General features: G+C 44.5%; 1 protein-coding gene across 1 annotated transcript in view; it reads right to left on the bottom strand.

Moving 5' to 3' along the window:
- Nucleotides 1-24,884, bottom strand: part of FRMPD3 (FERM and PDZ domain containing 3) — a 409,804-nt gene that overhangs the window by 39,194 nt on the left and 345,726 nt on the right. The window contains exons 14-15 of the mRNA XM_073639657.1: nucleotides 14,990-15,169; nucleotides 11,239-11,383 (exon numbers count right to left, since the gene is read on the bottom strand). Coding sequence (XP_073495758.1) covers nucleotides 11,239-11,383; nucleotides 14,990-15,169 — 325 coding nt within the window. The remainder of the gene's footprint in view (nucleotides 1-11,238; nucleotides 11,384-14,989; nucleotides 15,170-24,884) is intronic.

Genomic DNA, 24,884 nt, shown 5'->3' with positions numbered 1-24,884 from the left:
TTCTGCTATACAGTTAATGTGCATGCAGTGAGTACAACAGCAGCCTAAATTTGGGAAATACTCCAATACCAATTTGAAGACACATAGAGGTGGGCCTCGGGAACAACATGTTCCCATTATAAAGGAATGGGTCTCCCATACTGTTCTTGCGTATGCAGTGACTGCAACGGCTGGCAAAAATTTAGACACACTCCAATGCCCCTTGAAAGAGACGTAGAGGAGGGCGTTATTACATTTTTTTTTCCCTGTTATTAGGAAGTGGGTCTCACATACTGTTATTGCCTATGCAGTTAATGCAGGGGCTGCCAAAAATTTGGAGGCACTCCAATGCCCCTTGCAAGAGACGTAGAGGAGGGCCTCATGAAAAAAAATTGTTCACATTATTAGGAATATGATGTCCCATACTGTTATTGCTTATGCAGTGAATGCAAGAGCTGCCCAAAATTTGGAGGCACTCCAATGCCCATTGCAAGAGATGTAGACATGGTGATATGGTAGATATGGTGGTGATATGGTGGTGGAGGATGAGGAGAAGGAGGAGGACAACAGCAAATAGACAAAATCAGGAAGCGTAACCCATGTCTGGGTGTGAAGAGGTGCATGGGAATAGACCTCCCAAGAAAAAGACAATAGATTTGAGTTTATGTTACGCTACTATTATTCGGTGGTGTTGAGAAGTCTAGCCCAATCTAGCCCTTGTTCAGAGTCAGCCTGTCAGCATTATCAATTGATAGGCGGATACGCCTATCAGTTATAATTCCCCAGGTGGCACTAAAAACCCGCTCTGACAAAACACTAGCGGCAGGGCAGGACAGGACCTCCAAAGCATAGAGAGCTAGTTCATGCCACGTGTCCAGCTTGGATACCCAATAATTATAAGGCACAGAGGAATCATGGAGAACATTGGTATGGTCCGCAAAGTACTCCTTCAGCATCTTCGTAAAATGATCCCTCCTTGTGAGAGTACCCAACGCCTCAGGGCCTGTAAGATGGGAGGGTCTGAGAAAACTGTTCCAGAACCTTGACAGTGTTCCCCTGCCTCTGCTGGATCGTATTCGTGTCTCTCTCTCCTGTACTCCTTGGTTGTCAAAGGAAGTGCGACCACTGCCGCCAGCATTTTCAGATGGGAATTTTTTTAATAATTCCACAACAAGGTCCTTCTGGTACAGCCCCATTTTAGTAGACCTGTTCGCCGAGGGAATAAGAGATAGAAAGTTCTCCTTGTAGCGTGGGTCTAGAAGTGTCACCAACCAGTAATGACTGTCACCCAAAATTTGGACAATGCGAGGGTCACGGGAAAGGCAGCGTAACATAAACTCAGCCATGTGTGCCAGACTGCTAACAGGCAAGACTTCCGTGTCCTCACAAAGAGGACAACTGACCATGCTCTCCTCCTCATCCTCCTCCTCCTCCCTCTCCTCAGGCTATCCACGCTCAACAGACGGTATGACAGTTGTGCGGGTAGTACCGTCTATAGCGCAGGAAACTAGCTCCTGTTCTTCCTCCTCCTCCTCCTCTTCCTCATTGTCACCCAATTCACGTTGGGATGAGATGAGGCTGGGCTGTGTGGAATAACCCTGTATAGCTCCTTGCTCCATCTCATCGTGCTCCGCCTGCAATGTCTCCTCTTTAATTGTGAGCAGTGATCGTTTCAGAAGACAGAGAAGCGGGATGGTGATGATAATTATGGCGTCATCGCCGCTCACCATCTTGGTGGAGTCCTCAAAGTTTTGGGGGTAGGCACAGATGTCTGACATCCATGCCCACTCCTCAGTTTTTGTGTGTGGAGGCTGACCTGAATACCTATAGACGTTTTGAAGCTGGTACTGATCAACTGCATTGTGCTGCTCACAAATCCTTCCCAACATCTGCAAGGTTGAGTACATCGCATGAGGACATCGCACACCAGTCGGTGAGCCAGAAGCTGCAAACGCTGCTGAAACACAGCAAGGGCAGCGGAAGCTGGAGCTGACTTTCTAAAATGGACACACACGCGGCATACTTTGCCAAGCAGATCCGGCAGATCTGGGTAGGTTTTGAGAAACCGCTGAACCACGAGGTTAAGCACATGGGCCAGGCATGGTACGTGTGTGAGCCCGCCTCGCTTCAGAGCTGCCACCAGGTTCTGGCCATTGTCACACACGACCATGCCTGTCAGTAGGTTCAGCGGTGACAGCCACACATCTGCTTGCTCTGTTACAGCTGTCAGCAACTCTTCAGCGGTGTGCGGTTTGTCACCTAAGCATATTAGCTTCAGCAGTGCCTGTTGCCGCTTGGCCGAGGCAGTGTTGCAGTGCTTTCAGCTTTTGACTGATGTGGGCATTTCGAAGATGGAGGCTTAAGAGGAGGAGGAGGTGCAGGAGCTGTAGAATGTGGGGACAATCCTGAGGCATCGGGAGGATGTGTTCCATCCCAGGGTCTGACTGGGTCCCGGCTTCCACCATATTAACCCAGTGTGCCATCAGCGAGGAGATGTACTGTTCCTGCCCACAAGCACTTGTCCACGTGTCCGTGGTTAGGTGGATCTTCCCAGTAACTGCGTTGTTGAGGGCACGTCTAATGTTCTGAGACACGTGCCTGTGTAATGCGGGGACGGCACACCGGGAGAAATAGTGGCGGCTGGGGACCGCCATCAGGTTGCAGAAAGCTTCCGTCTCCACAAGCCTAAAAGTCAACATTTCGAGCGCAGGCATTCGCAAAATTTATGAATTTAGTAGTGTGGCTTGTGGGGCATTGACTGCGTATTTGCACGTTCCAAGGACTGAGGTAGGGACAGCTGAACACTGCACTGGGACAAGGACGTGGACATGGTTGCTAATGGTTCTAGGTGAGAGTGTGCAACGACAGGTGCAGGGCAGGAGGTATCTTGGCATGCGCCATGAACAGGGGACTGGCGTGCACGCACAACAGCGGAACAAGCAGTGCTGTCACCTGCAGACACTGTTTCTGTTTTCTTATGTGAACCGTAAATCACTGCTACTGGTTGGAGACCCACAACATTGTAAGATGGACTGAGTCATATAAATAGGAAACGGTGAGGCTGCTTTTTTGTTTATTTACTGTTTCTGGACCCTGGCGTTCAGCCCACTTATTCGGGTGCTTTGCTGTCATGTGCTTGATCATGCTGGTGGTGGTCAATGTGCTAGTTTTGCTATCCCTGCTGATGCTGGCCTGGCAGATGGTGCAAATGGTCTTTTTGGGGTTATCTGCAGAGTCTTTAAAAAAGAACCAGACACGGGAAAACCTAACAGTTGTGCTGGCAACATCCGACATGTTGGTGTTTCGGGGAACGTTTGCCCGCCTTATGTCTGTGGCCACCACACTGCTTTTTTCCTGCCTGTTGTGGTGCTATGCCTCCCTCCCCCTATGTGCTGCTGTCCTCGTTCTGCATGTCACTTTGCCAAGTTGGGTCAGTGACTTCATCGTCCACCATCTTCCACTTCCACACCCTGGTCCTCCTCCTGACTTTCTGGCAATTGTGTCTCACCATCATCATCCACCTCTTGCGACAGTAATTGCACTTTCCCACGGTCGCCTTCGTGTGACCGTGGCTGCTCAACTAGTTGGCCATCGCTACACGTGTTCTCCTCTTGCCCAGCTTGAAGCTGGCCAGTCGAGAGGCCCGAATCTATAAATGGAAAAGTGAACAGCTCTTCGGAGTGTCCAAGTATGGTATCAGTTGTCTCCGGGCACTCGGCATGGTGGGAGGAAGGAGGTTCAGGGTGAGGAATATGAGGTCCAGATTCACGGCCACTGGGACTTAACCGTGTGGAAGACAGGGTGGTGGTGGTAGTGGCAAAGTGACTGGCAGCATTATCTGCTATCCAACCAACAACCTTTTGACACTGCTCTGGGTTCAATAGTGGTATGCTGTGGTCCCCTAGCGATTGGAACAGGAAGGTCGGTCGACAAGATGTGGGTGTTTGTTGTGGCATAATTTCAGTGGCATAATTTCAACTTCCCATGGCCTCAGCCTCTGTGTGCACCATCAGCATCACGGCCACTTTCCCATCACTCGCCACGCACCTTGCCCATTTTAAATGGAAGACAATATTTTCCATGGTCGCTACAAATGGCTGGATTTGTACCGCAGTTATATGTGATACGTCTGACGGACGCCAATGGTTTTAAATAGCGGGCTTGTAGTTTCCTATTATTCACAGCGACTACGTGTGAATAGCTTCACTGACACACTGCTACAAACTGTAAATGAAGGATAATATTTTCCACGTTCACTACAAATCCCTGGATTTTTATTGCTGTAATATGGGATCACGTCTGATGATGGAAAAGATCTGGCTGTATTCTGCAGTGCTAACAAGCAAATGGAGAAGTAAAATGGTGCACTCCAGATTGTTTAAATAATCAGGATTAAGATAAAGAAAAAAATAGCCCTGGCCCCTGATATCTGGGGCTATATCTACGGATATTTGTAATAGCAGGAGCAGACAGAACCTGCAATAGATCCTCTTGTGCTGTATACACTGCCACAAACCCTACTTGTCCTGCTTGCCAGCCTAACTCCTGCTATAAGAATTAATATATGCAGCTGGATTTGTCCTCAGAAGGACTGTTAGTTCAGATAGATATATACATACTCCTGGAGTACCACTACCTATATCTAACTATTACACCACCAATTCTGTCCCTTACACAGCAGCAGCTCTCCCTACTCTTGCCTGTTTCCGGGGTAGACTGTGACGAGCATGGCGGCGCCAGGTCTTATATAGATCCGATGATGCTATGCGGCCAGCCAATCACTGTAATGCCACAACCAACATGGCTACGGCATTACAGTTCGTGGCAGACAATCCCTGCATGTTCAAAGGTGCTCTAAACAGCGGCAAACATGCAGGGAGGAGACCCGAGCTCCCGCCCGAGCAACCTGGAAATATTAGCCGGGCGCCGAGCATGTCGAGCAGGGTGATGCTCGGGCGAGTACAGCTCGGGCGAGTACCGAGCAGTGGCAAGCACGCTCGCTCATCACTAATAGCCTCTTTTTCAGATGAATGGTGACAATATAAGCCGTCATACAGCTGAGAGTGTTGGAGCAATGCAATAATAGGAGAAGGAGATCTGATAGCTGAGACATCGGGACAGGATCTATCACAGAGATAAAGTTCTCCAAAGTTATAAAGGTGCACTTTTTATCCTACCGACGTGTTCAAAAATACTGATAAAAAATAAAAAAAGAAGCTTTATGCCATGTGGAAACTAGACATTAACTAGTGTGTAGGATACCTTACTGATGCCACACACAATAAGAAAGCAGTCCATTGGTTCTGAATGAGTTGCATGAAGATTGCAACCAGAACGCCTCTCTTTTTCTTCTCGCTGATTGAATCTAGGAAAACATTGGGGAATTTTTGTTGTTATCAAGGCCCTAATGAAATGTGTTTCCTGGGCAAAGTGTACATCTGCCTTTGAGTTATTGGCTTTTAGCCACTGAGAATTCATATTAAACAAGGCATTAGCCCTTTGAGATTTAGAGAAATTAAAGAAATGGGCATAATTACATTGGAGATTTATGATGATGGACCATCACAAAATAGGTGAACTCAGCTATGGGTAGAGTTGTAAGGAGATTACAGATCAGGAGGGAGCAGGAGCTCTGGATAGGGCAGAAGAAGTAAACCAGGGGTTAAAATAAAAAAAGCTAGAAAACCTTAGAATAAAGATCAGCTGGTGCTGAAGATCACTGCACTGGCAGTGGAAGGGAAAATAACATATCACATATTTGAACTCCTTTTATGAGTAAAGAATAGAATAACGTTCCCTTTAGTAAAAGAGAGAACTTTGTGTACTGAGCTAATGGAATCAACCGTCCTTACCCAGAGTGGTCCAATCTTACATGATGCAAGGTGGGAAGCTGAAAAAGGGTTACTTACAGCTTGATCCTTTACAATGTTCCATCTTTTGAAGAGGGAAAACTGAGAATCCCCATGTATATTTCATATTAATATTGCGGAGAAGAGCAGTGACTGGTCCAAATATTCTGCAGGGTTGCAGGGTAGATGGAGATAGGTCCGGGGAAATAGAGACTGAGATGGTAAAGTGCCATGCTTCCTGAAATGAAGGACCTATCCAAAAATAGATATGTGCCAATACATAACGTGGGTGAAGAGTTTACCTTCAGGATTCTTTGTGTCTATTAGGAGTAGGAATTGAAATAACCTGACCAGAAACTGAGGAAGATCGGGTGGGGAGACTTCTGAGATGCCCTTGAATTTGATGTTATTACTCCTTGACCTATCTTTGAGATCAATAACCTTACCCAGCAGTCCTTTGACCTGTGCCATCACTTTGAGCAGGTAAGGAAGTGGTAGTAAGGGTAAACGGAAGAAGACGGGGGTCAGGGACTACATTGTATGCTCCTCAGAAGTGACTAATGAGAATAGAAAGCCTTGGCCATTCAGGTCTGCAGCCAAGCTCCAACCTCCTTAGCTGTGACACACTGAGCATGAACCAGAAGAAGCCAATGCCAGGCAAAAGCCAGGGTCCAGTTATGCCCAACATGTTTTTACTAGAAGTGCCTGCTATGCTTATGTGACGCCCTCCCTGAGCTGCGGGGTTACTCGGAGCCGGGTCAGCGTAGGTGTCGCGGGGATGCAGTCTTGGCCTGGACCCGTTCCGTGCCAAGGGCTGTCACATAAAAATATTGGGCTTTCAAGAATGAGTGGCATTTCGAATACGCCACCTGTGGTTTCCGGTGATGGACACCAGAACTGCAACAGTCCACTGAGGCCGGTGTTATGGGCAGCTAAGATGGGACAGCTCCCCACAGGCGGAGCAGGCCTCAGGGCAGAGTGAGAAGGAATTGTGGGTGCAGTGCCGCGCAGGAAATAACAGGCTGAGGCGGTGTGTGAAGTCATCCGGGTCTTTACTCACTTTCAGATGAACTTTCAGCCGCAAAGCTTCTCTCTGCTACACAAGCATAGGCGGATTATAATGAGGGCAATCCAGGCTACCGCCCGGGGGGCCCGCGGCTCCGGGCGGGGTGTCTAATGCCGGATTGCCCTCATTATCTGTGCGGGCCACCGCGGCACATACCGGTAGCAGTGGCGGGAGGGGGGGCCCAGACCGCTCCCCCAGCAGCGGCCGCCGCTACTTCTTCATCGGCCTGGCCAGCACTGCAGCAGTTAACTTCCCTGTGCTGGCCCGGCCGCTGGGTCACTGCTAGGAGACACGGCCCTGTGCGCTGCCGTGTCTCCTAGCTGTGACGTCACGCCGTGCGCGCCCGGCCTGCACTGCTGCAATGGAGAAGTCAGAGCAGGCAGGAGGAATGGAGCCGGGGGATGGTGAGTCTGTGTCTGTGTGTGTATGTGTGTGTGTATGTGTGTGTGTGTGTGTGTGTGTGTGTGTGTGTGTGTGTGTGTGTGTGTGTGTGTGTGTGTGTGTGTGTGTGTGTGTGCAGGCAGATATCATTGTGTGATGTCTGTTTATCTGTATTTTTGTGTTTCAAATGTGTTTATGCGTGTATGTATATGTCTGTATATGTTTGTGTGTGTGCGTGACTGCGTGTGGTACGAACGTGGTATAAGGCCGGGTCCCACTGGATAAACGCAGTGTGAGAGATACAGGTGGCGACTCCGCTCCGTCCGTATCTCCCTGGGATCCTTTCGCCTGTGGAGCCTATCTCCTCTGCTCCCCTCCAAGGCCTTCTTAGGACAGGACCCTGACCGGGTAGAGACAGTGGTTAACTCTGACCCGCTCCTCGTCTCAAGGCCAGAGAGCGAGGACCGTGTATCTACAGTCAGCTGCAGACTCTTGCTGGACCCTGACAGAAGACCCTCAATCAAAAACCTTGAACTTAAGATGGCCGTAGATTAAATATGAATCAATAAGTGTTTCCTAAAAGTGTGTCCTCCACCCTCACCCACTACATGGTTCCCCCTGTCTTTGGTTCCCCCCATCTCCTCTATCCCGGGCCGGGGCAGCACCCTGGTGCATTTAGGCCCCCTTAGGACAGGAGTGGTGTAGTGTTGAGTGGTGAAGTGGGGTCCTGAGAAATGCTCCATCCTTACCTGGAAGAGGAGATACCACACCTCGAGCTGAGGTGCAGTACCCCTGTGGTGACAGAACCCTCAGGGGAGCCACACTTATGTCTGAGTACATGGAATACACTTCCTTTTGTCTGCACTACGTTCCATTTTAAAGTCTAAAAATAGGAGTAAGATGCTAATTTTGTTTGCTATGTATCCACAGACACAAACTTGGTGAGGATTGGCCATACAGGAGGACATAGGAGGAGACTGGACATAACTGACTAAATCACCTAGATCAGCCAGGGATGCAGCCATTGAAGGTTTCTTTGGAATGTTATATATAAGGACAGTTTGGTCACAACTGGTTATTTGTTTTATCGTTGCTTTTTACACAATATTACACAGACTTTCTAAGTGAAATCTAATACATAACTAATACACAGCATATAGCTCTCTATAGGTAACTGACTATTTAAAGAGAATCTTTCAAAAGGTTTTTGCTCCCCAATCTGAGGTCAGCATGATGCAGGGGCAGAGATGCTGATTCCAGTGATGTATCACTTACTAGACTGCTTGCTTCAGTTTTGATAAAATCACAGTTTTCTCTGCTGCTGATCTAGCAGTTCTCTGAATTCTGAGCTCTGTATAACACCGCCCACACCCCTGATTGGCTGTTCTCAGTACACTGTGCATAAGCAGAAAGCTACCAATCAGTGATGGGGGTGGGGTTATACAGAGCTCATGAATATGGAGGACTACAGGCAGCAGATTTATTAGTCCCCTAGTGATAATCTCCTGCTGATAAAACTGTGATTTTATCAAAAACTACAGCAAGCAGCCCAGTAAGTGACATGTCTGTGAAATCAGGGTCTCTGCCCCTACATCATGCTGCCCTCAGATTAGGCAGTAAGAAACTGGTGACAGATTCCCTTTATGTCCATGTTAATGTACACCCTACGTTTTGGAATAAAGATGAGTGTATACTATGCAAATAGAATATTTCTGTGTTTCATCTTTCGAACATCATAACAGCACAATAGACAGAGCTTATCTACAGTATCTATGGATACAATTGTTCACGCTGCGCTTCCATGCTTCAGTCTCCCTCAAGGTCTTCCTAAGAGCTACGTAATTTCCACAGTTATTATGTATATAGTGGACATTCGGCTATTGCAGGATGTAAGATCTTCTTGATGACAAAGGAAACTTTTTCTTACCCTTTTTTTCCACAAAGTTGTAAATGTACTTTTTAACAGAAGAACCTTAATACATTGTGCTACACATCCATGGCATGGGCTTGGGGGGCAAGAGCGTGGCGGGGGGGTCTGTGGTTGACAACGGCAGCCCTTAATGGCTAGGATTCTATTAAAGTTTTAAAATGAGAAAAAAAGTCCATTGTGAACGGCATGAGAAAATGTCTGAATTGCTTCATTTATGTATTCTCCTCTCAAAGAAAATCTGAATGAAATGCAAACATTTTCTGATGTCTCCTCACAGGGAAGGTAACTAGAGATGCGGAAGACTGCTGGAAAGAACGTTTTCCTGCCACACAGACTTTACAGATTCTTTGATTTTACTGAAGTGGACAGAAGATTTGCTAAATATATATTTACCGCTCTTCTGCTAGTGACGGTGGGAATGTAATGAGGCAAACACAAAAAGATTATCTGGGTGCTCAGACCAAAATTGGTTGCAATCTTGAAGGAGTTGTATGGGGTTCATTATTTGGTCGTACCTTGCAGACATGGAAAATAACAAAAAGCTATACCCAAGTCAAGCGCCAACTCTCTGCTGCTGCCCTGGTCTTTATTGACAGGCTGCAGCAGTGATGTCATGATTACAGCACATATGACTGATGCAGCCAATCACCGAGCGTAGCTGCTTGGGCAATTTACTTCGCCATCACTGCTAAGCCTACTGATTGGCTGCATCGGTCATGTGCTCTGTAGCTGCAGCATGTCAACAAAAGATATGGCAGCAGCAGAAAGGCAGAGCTGAATCTATGACCAGCAAGTATAGCGGCGTTTGTTATTTTTGGCAAATAAAACTAATTTTGGACAACCCATATAAAGTCTGGTTTCATAATTCCATGAAACATGGACCACTCTCGCATTAGAAGACCAGACTGCCTGAGCTAACTGCTTCATATATGCCTATCATGTCAGGAGGCCAAGCATCTTCTGATGCGAGAACAGTCCATACTTCAGTGTGAAACCAGCCTGAAGGGTTGAAAAGCCTAATAAAGGGGTTTTCCAAGATTTTTTAAAAAATTTAAAAAACCTACATCACTTTAAGGCTGTGTTCACACGTTGCATTCTTGCATTTTTTTCCGGATGCAAAACCTGCTGTCTTGGCAGTAAGGAAGCAACTTCAAAAAAGCAGGTTTTGCTGCGTTAAAAAAGATGATGCAATGTGTGTGCATGAGATTTCTGAAGTCTTTCATCTTAAAATTTGCATAAAAAAAGTGGCAAAAAAATGCAGCAAAAACACAACTTGTGAACATAGCCTTAGGGCCTGTGCACACATTGCAGATTTGTCACTTTTTTTCTGCTCAGTTTTGTCCCAAAACCTGAAGGATTTTCTCGTACCAGCGAAGTGAATGAGATTCCTGAAGTCTCATGCACATGTTGCTTATTTTTGACCTGCAGATTTGGTGCAGATTTAAATCTGCAGCATTTCGATACTTGCAGCCTTTTTGCTGCAGATTTCTCCCAGAGTTACGTTGTGTTGGTGTCACATAAAATCCCAATAAAATACATTTAAGTTTTTAGGTGCAACGTGAAAAATATGGAAAAATTCACTGGGAATGAAGATTTTTTCAAAGCATTGTAAAAAATGTTATGAGCATGGAAGCTTACACTTCCTTCAATTTAGGCCGCACTAAAACTTCGGCCAGTCATGTCCCTAAATTGCAGCCACGACTGCCTCTGTCATTGACGTGCACTAGTATGATCCGTAGATCGGACCCGATTAGTGTCATGTGGTCCCATTTTTTCTTGAAGGTATGAAACTGAGGGATTGGATTTTGAAGCCCTGGATCAGCATCATACAGATCATAAAATATCATCAATATCTTTAAACATTAAATGATGAGAAGTTCTGTAAATCTCTGTGTCCCGCATATGTGTACTATGTTATCGTCACACAAAGAAGATTTAGTAATAATATTCCATATACATTTGCAGGGTCTTAGATCACAGGAGGGTTTGTATTTATTACATCAGATGAATAACAGAGCAGATGAAAGTCATACCTGCCTTGATAATCTGAGGTGGGGGCAAGTGACCTGTTGTTCGGTAAAATATGCCTTTCTTGGGGTCCACCAGCAGACGATAATATCCTGCTACCAAACAGGCAAAGCTTGTGGCTTCCGGCCAATCCATAAGTAGCACAAGTGACTGATAAACAGGAACATAAGAAAAGATCAGATCCAGAAATTAGTGATGACGCCATTTATATTTTTAGGGATTGTTCATATCCACCACTTTGATATTGATGCCACCTCCACTGATCAGCTATTATCAGCTTCCATTATCCGTCTGCCATTAGAGCTGAGAATGGCTAATCAGTCGTGGTGTTGGCTTATCCTAAGGATAGGAAGTCAATATCAAAGAAGCGGACAACCCCTTCAACACCATTAATATAAAACACAAAGGCTATGTTCACACTGAATTTTTTGAGCAGTTCAAAAATCATAATTTTTTTTCAAGCAGAAACTGTTTAAGGAAACTCTTGTTTTGGGGACTTTTTGGAGAAGTTTTCTTTTTCTGGAGCTGTTTTGAAGACTTTTCGAACTGTTTTTTGAAGCCTTTTGATTGGACAGTGGCTAGTTTGGAGAATTTTCCTTCACAGTGAATTTCGCATGGAAATGTATTGCAAGGGTTTTGCAAGAGTTTTTGAAGCAGTTTGTGAGGAGGACTAGGTAGATGATCCATTCAAAAAAGCTTAAAAAAAAATTAGTGTAAACATATGTTCACATTGCGTATTTTTACATTTTCTTTTGATTGGATATGCTCAAAAATGGGGGAAAAGCGCAAATAAAATGATCAGAAGAATGGGCCTATTAATTTGCCTGGACTGCAACAGACACAGTAGAAGTTCATTCTGATGAAAGCACTAGAAGTGACAGGATAACAAATTCAGTACAGCGCGGCTCTACAGAAAAAGTGAAGGATCTGGAGCTTCACTCTGGGATTAAATTCCTTAGAAAAGAAGAAAAGAAGCCTAAAGAATTCCATGAAAGGATGAAGCTGTATAAGGTGATGATGCACCTTCCTACTACCAATGAAAATTTGGGGCCAAGATGTTTAAATGGGGAAGGAAATTAATTGAAGATAATCCCCGTTCAGGGCAGCTTGTCGAAGCGTCTTCAGAGCAAATATGCCGTGAAGTGGGGGGCCATGATTTTGGAAGATCGTCGGGTCACAGTGTTATAGCTCATGAATTAGACATTGCAGTTGGCACAGTTACAAGAATCATTCATGATGTTTTGATGATCTCAAAGATCACCTGAGAAAAAAACATGTCAGCAGTAATTTAGCCAAATGAATTTAGACATGCTTAGAGAAAATCCAGGAGATTTCTACTCTCAAATTACTACTGGTGATAAAAAAGGGGATGGGTCCACCACCATGTTCCTGAGACCAAACAAGAGTCCATGCAATGGAATCACAAGGGGTCACCAATTCTGAAGAAATGTTGTGTTCAGCAGTCAGCTGGAAAGGTAATGGCAACAGTTTTTTGGGATACACAAGGTGCTTTATTACTAGAATTGATGCCATACAAGACAACAAGCCCAGAAGACACCTAAGCTTCAACAATGAAGGCATTACATGAGGCAATCAAAGAGAAAAGTTGCCGGCAGGTGTGCTTATGCTTCATGACAATGTGCCAGCTCACAAGTCTTGAGAATCACAAGCGGCTATCAGGGAATGCGGCTTCATGGAGCTTAACCATCTACCCTACAGTCCAGACCTGGCTCCCAGGGATTTCTTTCCATTTTTGAACCTGAAGAAATTTCAGCGTGGGCAACAATTTCCTGCTGCTAATTCAGTCAAAGAAGCAGTAATGGGGTTGTTGCTGCAGCAAGAAGTCTCCTCCTTTTCTGAGGGCATCCAATCACTGGAGACGAAGTGGAATAAGTGTCTTAAAGATGTGGGGGATTACATTGAAAAGTAGTAAGTTCCATTTTCTTAAAAAAATTTGTTTTCATATTCAGGTAGATAAATTATTGAACACCCCTCGTATATAGAAAACTATCACACAGCACTGCTGCACACACGCACAACTGTGCTGCAAACATACACAGGCATCTACTGCATACATAAACACACACAATACTGCTAAATATGTAACATGGTGCAGAGCAGTAGCCGCGGGTCTCCTTTTCTACCCCAGCAACCTTCATGAAAGTGTGTGTCCTGGCTGGGCGTGTGGACTTATGCTGTGAGGGCATCACGCCCATGCAGGCAGCCTGTAGCCAGTGGTGTGGGCTTGTCAGGACCAGATGTTTCACAGTTCAATGAGGGAGACTTCTGTTCCAGCACAAACTTTTTACTGGGTGATAACTTGGTAAAGGTTATATATTGAAGGGATAGCAGGTACAAAGTCTTATGGAGGTTTCCTTTACAGTAAAAAGCATATTCCACACATAATCCTTCCTCCTTAGTTTACTCCAGGGCTAGTGAGGCACACTGTTTTGTCCCTACTCCACCACAACCCAGCTTTAATGCTAAAGTCTTGATCAGCAAGCCTCCTTACCTGCTCTTCAGTTCCACGTCCTGTTTCTTCCACTACGGGTGCCCTGGAACCCCCACACTCGGGACCCCCACTAGTCTATTGTACTCAGTCCTACTTAGGTCCGTTACCTTCTGCGTTACAAGCTCCGGGATTCGTGACTCATTATCCTATTAGAGGACACCTTTGCGGAAGGCCACTGTGTCTCGTCAGTCATTTCTCTTCAGGATCACTCTATCCCTCATCCTTAGTCTCCTCTCACTTAGTGTCACTCTTTGATGGAGCTTTGCTCACTTTACTCTCCAAACCCTACCTGCCTAACTAACACGAAACAGTTGCTCTTCCTAATGTTAACCCCTCCCTCTGTGGGCTAGTCCTAAATATTAACTCTATCTTACTCCAATGTTACTACCTAAACTACAGTCAACTATCTATCACTATACTACCTATCTTATACAGTGTACATTATAAAACCTTACATTATCACATCCTACATAATATGTTACTTATAATACTACTACACACTGTACATTACACCACTATTCACAAAACACAATATATAAAAAGATACAGGAAATTATTCACACACAACGCAATTGGTGTCTTCAGGGGTAGGAACACTGAAGCACAGTCCACCATGTGTACACATATACACACACAGCAGTACTATGAACATACACACACTCACATTGCACTGCTACAAACATACACACACAGATCTACTGCATACATAAACACACACAACTCTGCCTCAAGATACACACAGCTCTGCAGCATACATACAATCACACAACACTGCTGCACACACACACACACACACAGCTGTGCTGCACACACACACACTGCACTGCTACATATACACACACAGCTCTGAAGGCATCAACAATCAATTTTATTCATGAACAATATGGTACCAGGGGAAAACTTTATATCTTACTGTATCTTGCACATTTTCAATTTCCTTTCAGATGGCTGTGACATCATGGAATGCCCTTACAGCTAATTAAGACTTTGATCTCCTACCCTGCTGCCTTCTTCCATACTTTGCTTTTTCAGGATCTGCAGCATGGAAAGATCTATGCTTGTGCCGCTCAGCTTTCTCTCCTGCCCTTAACTCACTGTCGGGCAGGAAGAGAGAGAGACTTGTTGGCTGCTGTCCTGGGCCCCATAGCAGCCACTATGGCTGCTACAGATATAGATCTGCTCCTAATTATACTGGAAATGCTGGGGGAATTGAATGCAGCACGTCTATCACAGTTTCTTTATACCTTTGTGTCCATTACACTTGTCTCCACACGTGCCACTCCTTGGGATTCTCGGAACAACTGGACTTTTGTAACTTGACTTAATTCGAATAGCACTGTAGTGAGATTGGTCTTCAGATCAATCACATGACTGATTCCATGGCGGGGACCAACAAGAAGCGTGGTTGCTGGAGTTTTTTCATCCTCAGATTAAAATGATACAATATCAAGTACATAGGACAAGATGGGGACACAAAAAGAAGCTCAACATTTAGTATTGGATCAAATTAAGACAACTATTAAGTCTAAAGATGCTTCTAATTTATCATCTATCATGAACCTCTACAATAAATTTGGTGCATTTTAAAACTGTCTGAGAGTAGGAAAGGTTAGGAAAATCAGCCCCCAACAAAGGGGATTTATCAATATAAATGTGCCAGAAATCCACATCTGAAGTCTGGCTGATTTGTCTAGTATAAATCCACCCAAGAGAAAGGAAGGGGATGAACCGTAATACTGTGTAGAATGGGCACATGAAAGAATAGACTTGGACTAATGACACAGAACAAAAGTATTTCTCTGCAGGGAGTCAGTAAGAGCATATTACATGACTCCAGAGGAGCTACAGATGTAGCCTATCTTAAAATGACAAATATTTCCCGATTCGGAAACCTTACATCCAATGATACAAATTGAATGGCTTTTGATGTGTTAAGAGTTAACTCTCTACATTCTGGTATCATTTGATGTGTTTGTTTAATCCCTTTAGACTTTCAGAAAAGTGACCCCCACACGATTGGATACTAGAGATAAAAAAAAAATAGTAATAGTACTCCTATCTCTGTTTTGGGTGCAGCGGTGACATCACATAGACAGCAGACATATCATTGGTGTAACCAGTACAGCTGTACAGGGACCCAAGAGATAAGGGGGCCCACCTCTACTTCCAAAGTGTGTATCATTTTGTATTATGATGAGTTATTGGACTGCAAAAGGCCCATATACTGTTCTTGTACAGGGGCCTCTTCTATCTGTGTCTGTCAGTGTGCTTGTGCCATGGACATCAGCAGTTTTAAACACTTTAAACCATTTTTCTTAAGCATTTACTAGTTCCAGAAGGTGGTTTTAACATGTGATCCTTTGATTGCATAGAACATAAACTATACTTGTTTTTAATGCAGTGCATTTTCCAGCCAGTCAGTGTTAAAGGGAATCTGTCAGTAGGATCGACCTTCCCGAGCCATCTATATGGACACATAGGTCATAGGAAGCTGAATAAAATGACACCCTAATATCTGCGATCCGATGTCTTATGTTATAGACATCCACTTTTAAAAAAAAAAAAAAATATGCAAATGACCTGTTAAGATCTATGGGCTGGATATAGATCTCCCTGAGAATCTGCCACCAAAAATTATTATAAATGAAAGGCGGAGTTACCAGTTTCATGAATTTGGAAATTTGTCATCAGATAAGAAGCTCTAAACTTGCCACTGTAGTGTTATACAGGATGATGTACTATAAAATATGTCATCCTCTAAAATGTCACTTTCAGCATAAAGGAAAAATAAAGTTCTAAAGAAGGATGTACTCCTTGTGTCCACTGGGTGGTGCACTACTAGCTTGCAAGCAAGTTCTAGCCACTGCATGTGCACTAGGCGCGGGACACCACTGGAGCTTCTGTACAACACTACGGTGGCAAGCTAGGGGCTTCATATGTGATAAAAGGTCAGCTGTAGAGAGGGGAGACTTTCCAATGGCACATGCCCAATAAAAAATTGGTGCCTGGTGGATGTATCACTTATATAGTAGTCCATAGTAAGTACATGCACTATATAGAGCTTACGGTCACATACTACTGGCTTAGTAAACATAAAATATATAATTAAATATATAATGGCAACACTAGGAAGAAAAAGTCATGGAGTTTTGGAAATCACAGGATGGATAGACGTTATTTATATGCAAACGATGAAAAAATGGAAACAAAATGTTTAAAACATCTCGATTTCCATGGGGGACTTCAACTACCCTGAAATACATTGGGGAACAGAAACCTGTAGTTCAAGCAAAGGTAATAGGTTACTGACAACTATGAGAGACAATTACCTTTCACAACTGGTTCAGGACCCAACAAGAAGGGGGGCACTGCTAGACCTAATATTAACCAATACGCCAGACCACATATCAAATATACGAGTTGGGGGTCACTTGGGTAATAGTGATCACAAAATAATAAGTTTTTATGTATCCTTTAATAAGATGTGTAGTAGAGGAGTTACAATAACACTAAACTTCAGGAAGGCAAATTTCTAACTGATGAGAGATGATCTTAGTGCAATAAACTGGGACGATATCCTGAGACATAAAACTACACAAAGCAAATGGGAGACATTTATTAGCATCCTGAATAGGACCTGTGCACAATATATACCCTATGGGAATAAACATGCTAGAAATAGGAGGAAACCACTATGGCTAAATAGAGCTGTAAGGGGCGCAATAAGAGACAAAAAGAAAGCATTTAGAGAACTAAAGCAAGTAGGTAGTGATGAGGCATTAAATAAATGCAGAAAATTAAATAAATTCTGTAAAACACAAATCAAGGCAGCAAAGATTGAGACAGAGAGACTCATTGCCAGTGAAAGTAAAAATAATCCCAAAATATTCTTTAACTACATAAATGGTAAAAAACTAAAAAATGATAGTGTTGGCCCCCTTAAAAACAGTCTGGGTGAAATGGTGGATGAGGATGAGGAAAAAGCCCATATGCTAAATGATTTTTTTTCAACAGTATTTACACAAGAAAATCACATGACAGAAAACATGATCAGTGATAACAAAAATTCTCCAGTAAATGTCACTTGCTTAACCCAGCAGGAAGTACGGCGGCGTCTAAAAATCACTAAAGTTGACAAATCCCAGGGGCCGGATGAGATACACCCGCGAGTACTGCAGGAATTAAGTAATGTCATAGATAGACCATTATTTTTAATCTTTAAAGATTCCAGAATAACAGGGTCGGTACCACAGGACTGGCGTATAGCAAGTGTGGTGCCAATATTCAAAAAGAGGACAAAAACGGAACTTGGAAATTATAGGCCGGTAAGCTTAACCTCTACTGTGGGTAAAATCCTGGAGGGTTTCCTAAGAGATGCTATAATAGAGTATCTGAAGAAGAATAACCTCATGACCCAATATCAACATGGGTTTACGAGGGACCGTTCCTGTCAGACTAATCTGATCAGCTTTCATGAGGAGGCAAGTTCTGGACTGGACCAAGGAAATGCAGTGGATGTTGTGTATATGGACTTTTCAAAAGCTTTTGATACGGTTCCACACAAAAGGTTGATACATATAATGAGAACAATGGGGATAGGGGAAAATATATATAAGTGGGTTAAGAACTGGCTCAGTGATAGGAAACAAAGGGTGGTTATTAATGGAAAACACTCAGATTGGGTCGCAGTTAACAGTGGGGTACCACAGGGGTCAGTATTGGGCCTGCTTCTGACGCGCCCCCTGGGACATATTCCTTTTTGAGGGGAATACCCGGCACCGGATCAGATGGGGGGTTGTAGTCTCCGAGCGGCTGTGACCCGGCCCCGTGCCCAGGGCGTCAAGCTCAGTGTTATGTGGCAGTCCTACAGATGTTATTAAGAGTTCTTTTGTGTCGACTACGCCACCCGTTGTGATGCGGTCACTGTGGCCGCCGCTGCAGCAGGGTCCGCTGAGGCTGATGGTGCAGGTGCAGCTTGTGATGATAACCCCCAACGGGAGGGGTATAGCCTCAGGGGGAACAGGTGCAGAGGATGGGGGTTGTGGTGGTGCAGTGCAGACGGCAGTGAAGACAGAGTCGGGTTATGCAGTTAAGGGTGTTTACTTACTGCAGATGTTGTACTGGTCACTCCAGCTCCGAGTGACCACCCGAGCCGTGCTGCGTCCACCAGGTCCTGGATCCAGCCAACCCCCAAACAAGTCCGGAGCGTGGCCCTGAGCTCTCCTTCTGTCCCGTTCTCTGGCCGTCCCCACCAGTGATCCACCTAGGTCCAGCTCCCTCGGGCCTTCTGTTGGGACACCCTTGGCCTTGGGTTCCCTGACCCTTCATGTGGTGTGCCTTCGGGGTGGATGTAGTGGGTGACCGTGGCAAACGCTGCCCACGGTCTCCGGTCTCTGGCTGGGGAATGTTTTTACCCCCACCAGCTTGGGTTCCGGTACCCTGATGCCGACTCTTCACCCGGGGTTTTAATTTGGGATCTTAGAGTCCTGTTCTTCTGCGCCTCTGGGTCTCTCTCTCTCCTCTCTCACTCTGGGTCTTTCCTTCTCCTCTGCTCCTGACTTGTTCTCTGCATCTGACCCTGTTCTTAGTTGGTGCCCACCTTATATACACCCTCTATGTGTGAGCTCAGGTGACCAGCACCCAATGAGCTCCTAACTTTACCCAGGCTGCTCCCCCTATCTGCCCCTACACTACTTGGGATGTACCACCCCCCTCCCACTCCAGCCAGGAACAGACCCGGTCGTACCTGCACATTTCTAAGTGGGAGTACCGTCGGTCTGCTCCTCGGAAATGGGATGTGTGTAGTGCATGCAGCCTACCGAGCTCAGATCCACACTCCATCCTTACCCGGGAGTGGAATATCACACCTCTGGGTTGAGGTGCAATACCCCTGTAGCAGCCGAATCCTCAGGGTGCTACACTTCTTTTTAACATATTTATTAATGACCTTGTAGGGGGCATACAGAGTAGTATTTCAATATTTGCAGATGACACTAAACTCTGTAGGGTAATCAATACAGAGGAGGACAATTTTATATTACAGGAGGATCTATGTAAACTAGAAGCTTGGGCTGATAAATGGCAAATGAGCTTTAATGGGGATAAATGTAAGGTAATGCACTTGGGTAGAGGAAATAAAATGTATAATTATATGCTTAATTGTAAAACACTGGGCAAAACTGTCACTGAAAAAGACCTGGGTGTATTGGTGGATGACAAGCTCACGTTTAGTGGCCAGTGTCAGGCAGCTGCGGCAAAGGCAAATAAAATAATGGGATGCATTAAAAGAGGCATAGATGCTCATGAGGAGAAGATAATTTTACCTCTATACAAATCACTAGTGCGACCACACTTAGAATACTGTGTACAGTTCTGGTCTCCGGTGTATAAGAAAGACATAGCTGAACTAGAGAGGGTGCAGAGAAGAGCGACCAAGGTTATTAGAGGACTGGGGGGTCTGCAATACCAAGACAGGTTATTAGAGGACTGGAGGGTCTGCAATACCAAGACAGGTTATTAGAGGACTGGGGGGTCTGCAATACCAAGACAGGTTATTAGAGGACTGGGGGGTCTGCAATACCAAGACAGGTTATTAGAGGACTGGGGGGTCTGCAATACCAAGACAGGTTATTAGAGGACGGGGGGTCTGCAATACCAAGACAGGTTATTAGAGGACTGGGGGGTCTGCAATACCAAGACAGGTTATTAGAGGACTGGGGTGTCTGCAATACCAAGACAGGTTATTAGAGGACTGGGGGGTCTGCAATACCAAGACAGGTTATTAGAGGACTGGGGGGTCTGCAATACCAAGACAGGTTATTATTACACTTGGGGTTATTTACTGTGGAAAAAAGAAGGCTTAGGGGTGATCTTATTACTATGTACAAGTATATGAGGGGACAGTACAAAGACCTTTCTACTGATCTTTTTACTCTGAGGCCTGAGACGGGGACAAGGGGGCATCTTCTACGTCTGGAGGAAAGAAGGTTTAATCATAATCACAGACGCGGATTCTTTACTGTAAGAGCAGTGAGACTATGGAGCTCTCTGCCGCATGATGTTGTAATGAGTGATTCACTACTAACATTTAAGAAGGGCCTGGATGCCTTTCTTGAAAAGTATAATATTACAGGTTATATATACTAGATTCCTTGATAGGGCATTGATCCAGGGAACTAGTCTGATTGTCGTATGGAGTCATGAAGGAATTTTTTTCCCCAATGTGGAGCTTGGTGTTTACCATGTGTTTTTTTTGCCTTCCTCTGGATCAACATGTTAGGCTATGGGCTGAACTAGATGGACTTAGTCTTCCCTCAACCTTAAAAACTATGTTACTATGATTTAATTAGTATCAAGTAGGAGCGCCACATGCAGAAATCCAGGCACTTACAGCCTTGGCTGCTATCAATGAGGTTATTAATGATTGTCTGACTATTTTCTGAAACTGAATTCACATGGGCAAATCATCAAGATCCTCTGCTGGCAGCTCCTATGTAATTGACGACTAGTGACATCCCAGATATGCTCGATGGGAGACAAGTCCGGAGACGCTGCAGCCATGGTTGCACATTTACAGTGGTGGCCAAAAGTATTGGCACCCCTGCAATTCTGTCAGATAATACTCAGTTTCTTCCTGAAAATGATTGCAATCACAAATTCTTTGGTATTATTCTCTTCATTTAATTTGCTTGCAAGGAAAAAACACAAAAGAGAATGAAGCAAAAATCAAATCATTGATCATTTCACACAAAACTCCAAAAAAGGGCCGGACAAAAGTATTGGCACCCTCAGCCTAATACTTGGTTGCACAACCTTTAGCCAAAATAACTGCGAACAACCGCTTCCGGTAACCATCAATGAGTTTCTTACAATGCTCTGCTGGAATTGTAGACCATTCTTCTTTGGCAAACTGTTCCAGGTCCCAGATATTTGAAGGGTGCCTTCTCCAAACTGCCATTTTGTGATCTCTCCACAGGTGTTCTATGGGATTCAGGTCTGGACTCATTGCTGGCCACCTTAGAAGTCTCCAGTGCTTTTGGAAGTGTGTTTTGGGTCATTGTCCTGCTGGAAGACCCATGACCTCTGAGGGAGACCCAGCTTTCTCACACTGGGCCCTACATTATGCTGCAAAATTTGTTGGTAGTCTTCAGACTTCATAATGCCATGCACACGGTCAAGCAGTCCAGTGCCAGAGGCAGCAAAGCAACCCCAAAACATCAGGGAACCTCCGCGATGCTTGACTGTAGGGACCATGTTCTTTTCTTTGAATGCCTCTTTTTTTTTCCTGTACACTCTATGTTGATGCTTTTTCCCAAAAAGCTCTACTTTTGTCTCATCTGACCAGAGAACATTCTTCCAAAACGTTTTATGCTATCTCTTGTAAGTTTTGGCAAACTCCAGCTTGGCTTTTTTATGTCTCGGGGTAAGAAGTGGGGTCTTTCTGGGTATCCTACCATACAGTCCCTTTTCATTCAGACGCCGACGGATAGTACGGGTTGACACTGTTGTACCCTCGGACTGCAGGGCAGCTTGAACTTGTTTGGATGTTAGTCGAGGTTCTTTATCCACCATCCGCACAATCTTGCGTTGAAATCTCTCGTCAATTTTTCTTTTCCGTCCACATCTAGGGAGGTTAGCCACAGTGCCATGGGCTTTAAACTTCTTGATGACACTGTGCACGGAAGACACAGGAACATTCAGGTCTTTGGAGATGGACTTGTAGCCTTGAGATTGCTCATGCTTCCTCACAATTTGGTTTCTCAAGTCCTCAGACAGTTCTTTGGTCTTCTTTCTTTTCTTCATGCTCAATGTGGTACACACAAGGACACAGGACAGAGGTTGAGTCAACTTTAATCCATGTTAACTGGCTGCAAGTGTGATTTAGTTATTGCCAACACCTGTTAGGTGCCACAGGTAAGTTACAGGTGCTGTTAATTACACGAATTAGAGAAGCATCACATGATTTTTCAAACAGTGACAATACTTTTGTCCACCCCCCTTTTTTAGGTTTGGTGTGGAATTATATCCAATTTGGCTTTAGGACAATTCTTTTTGTGTTTTTTCATTGAAGACAAATTAAATGAAGAGAATAATACCAAAGAATTTGTGATTGCAATCATTTTCAAGAAGAAACTGAGTATTATCTGACAGAATTGCAGGGGTGCCAATACTTTTGGCCACCACTGTAGGCCAAGCAGGTTGCTCACAGTAGCACGAGCAACATGCAGCCTGATTTTCCTGTCTTGTTTCAATTTTTTACAACATTTGCATATAGTTAACATGTCTATCGATCCTGTGATTTCCATATTTCTATGACATTTGCTTCTTGGCTTTGCAATGTCAATGATCTAATAGGAGAGTTGTTCTGTTACTCATATTGTTTTTCTTCTTCTGATGCTTACTATTATTTTTTATTAATTCATGGCATAAGCTCTTGTGAAGTTAATGTTTTGTGTGTTTTACATGTAGGCTTTAGATGATGATTGTATTAAATACATTGTACTGACCTATCCCACCTCTCTTTGCTATGTATGACTTCCTCTATAATTGATTCATTTATTATTGATTGATTACTTCTCTTGACTATACCTGTTTCCCCATCCATCACTGTATCATATTTATTTATTTTGGCTGCTTTATATTTATTTTTTTGCTATGCATTCACACCTCACATAGGGCTCGTGCAGACAACCGTATTATCGGTCCGAGTGTGATCTGACAAAATATTGGACCGCACTTGGACCAATGTTATTTTATGTGGCCGTGAAAATATCCGAGCCGGTCCGAGGAAAATAGTCGCAGCATGCCCAATTTGGATATGATTATCGGATCGCTCTCGTCCATGCATATCAATGAGTTCGTAGAAACATCAGTTCGCTACTGGATGACATCGGCGTGCGGTACAATTTTCACAAACTGATAGAAAAAAAAATGTCTCCATCTTCTCCTCATTCGAAAGAATTGGATCCCACTATGATCCCACTATGATCAGACTCTGCTGAGACTATGATCCCACTATGATCCCATTATGATGCCACTGTGATCCCACTACACCCCACTACGATCCCACTATGATCCCACTATGATCCCACTACGATCCCACTATGATCCCATTACGATCCCACTATGATCACACTACGATACCACTATGATCCCATTACGATATTACGATCCCACTATGATCCCACTACGATCCCACTATGATCACACTATGATCAGACTCTGCTGAGGCTATGATCCCACTATGATCCCACTATGATGCCACTTTGATCCCACTACGCCCCACTACGATCCCACTATGATCCCACTACGATCCCACTATGATCTCATTACGATCCCACTATAATCACACTACGATACCACTATGATCCCATTATGATATTATGATCACACTATGATCCCACTACGATCCCACTATGATCCCACTATGATCAGACTCTGCTGAGACTATGATCCCACTATGATCCCACTATGATGCCACTGTGATCCCACTACGCCCCACTACGATCCCACTATGATCCCACTATGATCCCACTATGATCCCACTACGATCCCACTATGATCCCATTACGATCCCACTATGATCACACTACGATACCACTATGATCCCATTACGATATTAGGATCCCACTATGATCCCACTACGATCCCACTATGATCACACTATGGTCCCACTATGATCCCACTATGATCCCAGTATGATCCCAGTATGATCCCATTACGATCTCACTATGATCCCATTACGATCCCACTATGATCATGATCCCACTACGATCCCATTATGATCAGACTCTGCTCACAGTGTGATTAGTGTAATCTGCTCGATTCTCTCCGATGACAGAATATATGTGTGACCCCGGGCTACGTCTGACATACTGTATAGGCCCATTTCAGGAGGTGATCTGCTCCCTTACTATCCCCATGCAGAGAAACATTATCTTTTTGTGTCACTGGTTAAAGGTCCGCTTACACAGGCCGACCGGTGGCAGCAAACCACTGCCTACTTGTTTGCTGATCTGTGGTTGGTTAATATCCTGGTTACACAGGCCGACCAGCGGCAGCAAACCACTGCCTACTTGTTTGCTGATCTGTGGTTGGTTAATATCCTGGTTACACAGGCCGACCGGCGGCAGCACACCA

Source organism: Phyllobates terribilis, unplaced genomic scaffold (genome assembly GCF_046119375.1).
Source record: "Phyllobates terribilis strain yellow unplaced genomic scaffold, ASM4611937v1 Scaffold_7__3_contigs__length_470593459, whole genome shotgun sequence".
NCBI classification, from domain to species: domain Eukaryota; kingdom Metazoa; phylum Chordata; class Amphibia; order Anura; family Dendrobatidae; genus Phyllobates; species Phyllobates terribilis.
Note: the sequence above shows the minus strand (reverse complement) of the source record. Positions and strands in the feature narration are given on the sequence as shown.